The 8,100-nt window shown below is 51.0% G+C and overlaps 1 protein-coding gene across 1 annotated transcript in view; it reads left to right on the top strand.

Moving 5' to 3' along the window:
- Positions 1–1,249: 1,249 nt before the first annotated feature.
- GGT1 (gamma-glutamyltransferase 1) overlaps positions 1,250–8,100 on the top strand; it is a 75,496-nt gene continuing 68,645 nt past the window's right edge. Inside the window, exon 1 of the mRNA XM_029913684.1 lies at positions 1,250–1,263. Within this exon, the coding sequence (XP_029769544.1) occupies positions 1,250–1,263 (14 nt within the window). The remainder of the gene's footprint in view (positions 1,264–8,100) is intronic.

Raw genomic sequence — 8,100 nt, 5'->3', positions numbered from 1 at the left:
GATGGATCCCCTGGCTTGTACCCCCTGCAGCGGGGAGGAGGTGGCTCTGCGCGGGGCTTACCGAGGGGAACCAAACGCGTGGGCAGCGAGAGCGTGAAACTGACCCGCGTGTCAAGGCCAGCGCCTCTGGTTCGCTTTGAACCAGGGGGGCTCTCAAGCCACCAACCTCATAGCAGCAGAAACAACATCCGAGGTGCATTCATCCCAGCTTGCAAAAATCGGGTGGGGGGGGGAGAGGGGAGCAGGCACATGATTCCCCCCCCCCATCAGCCTTTCCCCTAAATAAATAAATAAATGTTTCCCGAGCAATGCTGCTCTCCCTCCCAAGGGGGTGGGGTAGGAGGGGGCTGGTGCTGCTGGTTGACGAAGGAGGCGCTTCGCCTTTGGTTTGTGCGTCTCTGGCTTTCTGCAGCCAATAGAGGCTGGGCGTGTGTGTGTGTGTCCGAGATCCCCCTGGAAAAGCGGTCTTGCCCCCCCCCACACACACACTCCTCTCCGCCGCCCCTGGCCAAGCCTCGCCGTGTCTTGTTCGGTTTCTGCAAGGCGCGTGTGAATTTCCTACGCGAGACACAGCGACGTCTTTCCTCTGCCCAGTGCGCCCCCAACGTGCGCCCCGCTGCGATTTTGAAACGAAGGGAGAGACCCTGGCACCGTCTTGTATGGGGCGTCTGCCCAGGCTGCTAGGAGCATGTGTGTGTTTGTCTGCAAGCCCCGTGGGTGGGTAGCGCATACACCGACCGTGGGTAGTAATTAGAGGTTGCAGCAGCAGCAGCATCCATTTGGTCTGGCTTTTTATGCATTCAAGCGTGGTACAGACAGTCTTGTGAGTCTAGACCCTTTTAAGCTGCTGCTGGCACCTGGTTGCCCAGAGGGGACATCCCAAGAATGGCTGATTTGTCCTGGCTGCCTTTCACTCTAGAGTATAATTTTCCCTTTCTTCACACATCGCATAAGGCCCCCACCAGAAACTCGAGCCCAGACCTTCAGAGTGCCTTGTCAGCCTGGGGAGGGGGACACTATTTTGCAGCGTTTGGATCACTGGGTGTTTATTTTGTTGTTTTATCTTTGCAACTCAGAGAGGAATTCATTTGCCACTTACAAAAATGATGAACCCAACCTCTAGGTTAAAAACAAACACGTGAGCTGATCCCAATTTAATAACCCTTTTCTGGTTCTTTTATCTGTCTGTCTGAACCTGCATAAGATTACCAAAATCTGTCACAAGTGGGAATGTTATATAATACACGTCATGGGTGAGATCAGGTATGCCCATCCCTACAGCTGTGGGCAGTATTTTCCATCAGTTCAGCTGTTCGAACCAGTGACAGGATTTTTATAAATGCAGACTAGGGGTGAGAATTGTCCTAGTAACAATGGTTTGTAATGGATGCTAGGATTCCGGCATGTTTCCTTGACTGTTGTGGGCAGAGATTTTTTTCTTCCTTAGCCATATCATACTGTAGACGTACTGTCATACATGTCCACCCCTCGCCCTAGGCACTGTATATCAAGGGTACTAAGTTTCTTCTCAGACAAAATCCGCTTTAGCCATAGCGCATGAGGAAAGACTGCTAGAACCCCATTAGCAATAGCTGTGTGACTAGCAAAATTCTGATCCCAACACTGAGAGAGCCTCAGTCTGACCTTCCAGCATAAGAGCTATTGGAACTTCTCCTTGAGCTGTCTCCTCTGTGGCATGACTTAGGCAGGGAGTACGTGGGAGTGGATAAGAATGTGCCTGGGCTCGGATCTGCTGTGTCTGGACTCACTGCACTGATCCAATGAATGTGCATAAATATATTTACAAGGCTGGGGATTCACTTATTGCCTTATACGTGTGTGCACACGTTGTGTGAGGCTAGTCTCATGCATCTTCTTGCTCCCATTCAAGTACATAAAAGGTTGTTACAAGGAGGAGGGAGAAAAATTGGCCTCCTTAACCTCTGAAGATAGGACAAGAAGCAGTGGGCTTAAATGGCAACAAGGGTGGTTTAGGTTGGACATTAGGAAAAACTTCCTGTCGGGGTGGGTAAGCACTGGAATAAATTGTCTAGGGATGTTGTGCAATCTGTCATTGGAGATTAAGAGCAGGTTAGACAAACATCTGTCAGGGATGGTCTAGATAATATTTATTCCTGCCTTGAGTTCAGGGGACTGGACTAGATGACCACTCGAGGTCCCTTCCAGTCCTACGCTTCTTACAAAGGGGCCTCCAGAATGGAAAGCTTAGATAACCCTAGCCTTAGAAACCTCCTTCCCTACTGCTAAGAGAGTCTCCTGGGGGGAAGTGACAGACTGGCTGACCTGGAAGCTGAAGGCCTATCCACAATGCAAGAACGGTAGCACTGGCTTCCCCATCCTGGCCTAACATAGCCACCTCTATGGGCAAGAGGGGAGTTCAGTATCCAGGCCCAGTCAGACCTTGGCTTCTCTGCTGAGACACTGACCAGCTGTCTTAGAATATAATTGTTAGTCTGCAACAAACCATGGCATTTGTAGGGTAGGTTCATCCCTGGGGGAATAGAAGGGGCAATGTCTATTGGAGCAGCCGCACACAAGAGCGATCGCCCCAGGGAGATAGGGCAGTCTCACCACACATCAGTACAGGGCAGCTGCAACGCCATCTTGGGCTCCATAGAACTCCTGGTCAAGACTGCCTCAGCGGCTCTAACCAGCACGTCACTCATCTGCCCTCCCCTCCCACACCTTCTGGCCCCCTCTACTTTCTGGGCTGTTCTGGCCAGCTCCAGGCCCCTGCATGAGGGGGCTGCTGGTGTCTTGCATCACTGTGACCCCTTCCAGGTTCACTTTCCGTCACCAGAGGCCTCAGCCAGCCTGGGGTCTGGAGGCAGAAGCAAGTCAGAGCTGAAATGTGCACCGGGAAATAGATCCACTCTGTCACAATATATCTAGGGCTTTGGTTATGCTAGGCCAAATCCGAAAGCCCTTCCTCAGCTTCTACTCAACCCTTACCACACTAGGACTTTTGCCTGACTGCTGCTGCAGGAGCTCAATCTCTGAAATCAATGAAGTCCCAAGGTGCTGCTCAGTGAGTCCTAACTCAGGCAACCTCCATTTGGAGCGAGTAAATTCTGAGTAAGGATTTCAGGGTTTAGTCTGATGACTTTGAAAAAAACATTGGGTCCAAAACAAAATCGATGGTGGGTCCCCTGGGCTCTGGTTGTGTCTCCAAGGCGTGCGCATTGCCAGCAGTCAGTGGGGAGAGCAGAAAATACTGACCGTAAATGGGAAAGGTCCTAAACTGAGACCGGTGGGTCAGCCTCACCCTGCCTCTCAGAGGCTGGATGGGGCATTTCAGTTCCATGCCCTGTCCACTGTGCCTCATTAAAAGGCACCACAATGGCAGCATTTGTAACTGAGGGATCCGTCGAGTGTTTTTTGGGACTCACTTTCATGCCTTCTCTCCGGGACCCAGGGAATAGGGACCTAGTCTCCAGTTTACACATGCTCCAGGATGCAATCAGTGTGCATTGCTCCAGGGGGGCGGGAGAACGGAAGAGAATTATTTACTAAAAGGACGGTACCATTACCAGGATTCATCTTCTGTGTGTTCAACTTGAAAATATCCCACCAGAGAGCAAATCCTCTTAACAAACTGGGGCGCTGTCTGCAGGATGTATTGTCTGTGTGCTTTAAAGTAGGAAACATAACAGTAGGAATAATAGGCGCTAATTAGAAACACACAGCAAGGCTGGACCACATTTGAGAGAGGGAGTATGGGTGGCTACTGGCTCATTTTGGACTAGGAAGGGCAAACCCTGCTCCCTCGCTCCGTGTGTGTGTGTGCAAAAGGCCCGCTGGCAGTGGAGCGGGTGTGTTTCTGCACCCACAGCAGAAACAAGGAGCAGAGCCCCATTAGGGTTCCCTGCACACTGCTGTACTGGGAGGAGAGGGGGGCTGATAGGAGCAGACCAGGGGAAGGATTAAATGGATTCTTCCTGTCCCAGAGGCTGAGGAGGCTACTGCTGTCATTCGTCTAGAACATGGGTTCTCAACCCCAGGGTTCCAATCCCCAGGGGCGTCATGACCAGATCCAGGGGGTTTCCAGGATAGATGGGAGGGAGATCGCAAACCAGTGCAGGGAAGACAGTTCCCTAAGCTTTTTGCTGTGCTGGGGAGAGGAGTTTGGCCCTTATTGTTATGAATGGGACTGACTCGGTCGAGGGATCATGCTGGCTTATGTGCCAGCATGGATGGAAACGTGGGCAACTCTCAGGAATTTATTGTGAGTCTCGCAACATTTGGTTTTTATCTTAAAGTCCCAGCTCCTGGAGCTAACTGATTAGGGGAGAATCTCAGGTTTCTCCCCCAGCCTTTTTTTTTTTTTTTTTTTTTTTAAAGGGAAGGGATGTTTCTAGCCCTCAGGATTTCAGAGAAAAGCTTGTAAATGCCACCCCCCCATGAAGCCTACAGGCTCAGAAACCGGAAGGCAAAGAAAGAGAACCCAACATTTAGTATTTGTCCTAAAAACTAGGGGGTTTTCCTAATTTCATTCATTTCAGTGCCCGTCACGTGATTTTTGAACCCTTGGGGTTGGCAATACTGGAAAACCAGCCTGTATGTCCTGCACGTGCTAGCATGGGTCAATATGCATGAACGCCAGAGACCCCAGAAACCAGCACTCTGCACTGTATTGTGGGAGGTGCTATACACAAGTGACTCAAGCAGGGAGGTAGGTGTCACTCTGTCTTGGCTCTCTCTAACCAGGAGATGCCGACGGACATTCCAGGGTGGGAGTGAAGGATCCGAAGCTGTCGTCCTTGCGCTTCTCCCCTGATCTGGCAGTGGCCACTCGGCACATACCCCCATACAGATTATTTGCCCTTCTAGCAGGGATGACCTGTGTGGGATGAGGCAAGAATGGTGCAGGAACTTGTATTTGGGTGCATATTAGCGGTGCTTTTGCAGCACTACGGCCACTTTGGGGCAGCTGGGTTGAATTAGAATTTGCCCCTAAAAGTCCCCCTTAATGTGAGATAGCGGTTCTAGAACAAAGAGGAATGCTGTTGATGGGGGCCGTTGTTTTGTTCTGTTTGCACAGCACCTCCACACAGGAGTCCTGGGCCAGGACAGGGGCTCTTAGATGCTACAGATACACATAAGAAATGCTACTGGTAATAGACCCCACTTCACCAGTGCAAACACATCTCCTTATTCCCAGCCAGGGGAAGGGTTATGATTCCAGCTCAGCCAGTCCCGGCTCCTAGTGCCAGCCTCGCTCCCGTTGGCAATGTGGTCAAGTACGTAGGGGTCAGGGCTAGGACCAGGACTCTGGAATTCCAGGCTTGCCTCTGTCACTGTGTAGTCTGCGGCACGGGACATGGCACTTACCATCTCTGGGCCTTGGTTTCCCCACCAATAAAATGTGGATAATAATACTTGCTTACCCCTTAGGGTTGTGAATGTCTGCAGGGTGCTTTGAAAATGCCAAACGCTGGAATTTTGTACCATTTCATCCCAATATGTCCTGTGATACCCCAGTTCCAGGGTGACTATGGGCCCAGGCACTGTGGCTCGGGGGCTTTCCTCCTTTCACTGGATGGTTGCATAGAGTATGTGTTGTGTTATCTGTCCTCCCCTCCCTCCCCATTCAGCTGATGCTGTGAGCCTTAGCACTCCCTGCAGAGACTACAGTGCTATCTTATTGCAAACAGAAATCACTCCACTGCCCTTTCCCTTGAGAGACCCTCAGTGGTTCATAGTGTGACTGCAATTCCAATTGCCCCTTGCTTGGGGAAATCACTCTCTCACGCACATTGTGGGCGTCCTGATTTGTACGCTGGGCAAGCCAGACTCGGATGACAATGCTCTTATATGATGACCGTTACAGTTTTGACTGTTGTTGCTGGGCTGGAAACATGATTGATCAATTCCCTGTTTAAGAAGGGAAAGGGGATTACAGGATCTGGAGAGGCTGCTATGCCAGACTGCCTGGTGCTTTCAGAGCATCATCTTTTGTTTGCCAATAAACTGGCTCTCGAGGCCTGGGGTGTGGCCAGCTCCCATGGGGGTGCTCCCATGGGGGTCTGCGCTGGCAGTAGCGACAGCTCTGTGCAGGCACAGCTGTGACGTTCAGTTGGTGGAGCGTTTGCAGCAACACCCCATGCAATATTTATTAGCTCTTAAGATTTCTTCCTTCTCTCACAGCTGAGGCTCCCTTGTCAGCCCACAGTGTCCCCTTAAATATTGTGGAGCTCCCGGACTGAGGCCCGCATCTGTTCAGTGCCCGGTAGTGAGAGTGCAGAAAGGACAGAGCTCTGCTGACTGATCACGAATGAAATTCTGCTGAGCACATGCAAGTGAATCCAATTCTAGCAAAGCTCCCCAAAAGACAGACTGGCTGGCCTGTGCATTCCCTAGATGGAGAGTCTTGCCCATTCGTGATCTCCAGGTCACAGATAAAGTGTGAGACATTACTGCGAACGCAGGGGAAATGTCAGACCCTGGCCAGTGCCACATGTCATGACCTCGCCTTCCCCTTCCTGCATTCAGAATGACCAAATTATAGAGATGCTGGTTTTTAACCAGCAGTGAATGGTGAGTCTCTGCAGTCCATCCCCTGGAGTAACATTTATCCAGCAATGATGCCCTTCCCGCCCCCGCTCCCCCAGCGCCTGCCTGGAATGACACTGTCAACTCTCCTGTTGCTTGGACAGCTAACTCTGGACACAGCCTCGCAGAGAGCATTTACGCCATGCTAGAGAAAAGAGAACTCCCAAAACAGCCTTTCAGCTACACTGCTGGCAGCAATACCAAGCAGAGCAGTGATGGCAGGAACTGTTTGTATTAGGGTAACCACCACAGAGGGCATCAGCATTGGGACCCCATTGTGCAGGGGCCTGGACAAAGCATGGGAGTTGATAGTACTGCTCTGCTTGCACTAGGGAGACCTCTGGAGCAACATGACTAGTTCTGGGTATCACACGTTAGCAAAGAGGTGGACAAATTGGAGAGAGTCCAGAGGAGAGCAACAAAAACGAGACCAGCCTTGGAAAACTTCCCCGCTGAGGAAACATTGAAAACAACAACAGAGGTTGTTAATCTTGAGAAAAACAGACTGAGGGGGGACCTGGTAAATATGCGAAGGGCTGTTATAAAGAGGATCAATTGTTCTCCACTGAAGCAAGGACAAGACGTAATGGGCTTAATCTGCAGCAAGGGAGATTTAAGTTAGATATTAGGAAAAGCTGTGCAACTCTAAGGATAGTTAGGAACTGGAACAGGCTTCCAAGGGAGGTTGTGGAATTCCCGTCACTGGAGGTTTTTAAGAACCGGTTAGAGACACTCCTGGCAGGGATGGTCTAAGTATACTGGGTCCTGCCTCTGCACAGGGTGGGAGTCGGGGGGGAAATGAACTAGATCAGGGGTTCTCAACCTTTTTCTTTCTGAGCCCCCCCAACATGCTATAAAAACTCCACAGCCCACCTGTGCCACAATAACTGATTTTCTGCATATGAAAGCCAGGGCCGGCGTTAGGGGGTAGCAAGCAGGGCAATTGCCACGGGGGCCCCTGCAAAGCTACATTGCTCAGACCTCGGCTTCAGCCCTGGGTGGCGGGGCTCAGAGATCTGGGCTTCAACCCCAAGTGGTGGGCTTTGGCTTTCTGCCCTGGGCCCTAGAAAGTCTAATACTTGCCCTGCTTGGAAGCCCCCCTGAAACCTGCTCAAGGCCCCCTAGGGAGTCCCAGACCCCTGGTTGAGAACCACTGAACTCGATGACCTTTCAAGGTCCCTTCCAGCCCTACGTTTCTATGAGTACAGTCAAGCCCGTTGCCGTGGGGTCACCTCCCTCTAGCTGAATCTCTTCACCGATTTGATCAGCTAAGAAGAAGGTGAAGACTACATCACACAGACCCACACACAGACACCCGCTATGGCTGTCCGACTGCCCAGTCAGTCACTCTCTTTATGCTTAGCATTGTTATTCCTTATTTGCAGCTTAAACTACCCCCACCCTTCCCCACCACAGGTCCTATTCCCAGAGCAATGCCTTGTTTGAAAGCCTGGCCTTAATCCTTCACTTCCTGGCTTTCTAGCATTTGTATGGTTTTGACTCAAATGTTCCTGAAAGGTAATATGC

This window comes from Terrapene carolina, unplaced genomic scaffold (assembly GCF_002925995.2).
Source record: "Terrapene carolina triunguis isolate 2854851 unplaced genomic scaffold, T_m_triunguis-2.0 Scaffold790, whole genome shotgun sequence".
Lineage (NCBI taxonomy): Eukaryota > Metazoa > Chordata > Testudines > Emydidae > Terrapene > Terrapene triunguis.
The sequence above is the reverse complement of the archived record's forward strand: the minus strand, read 5'-3'. Positions and strand labels throughout refer to the sequence as shown.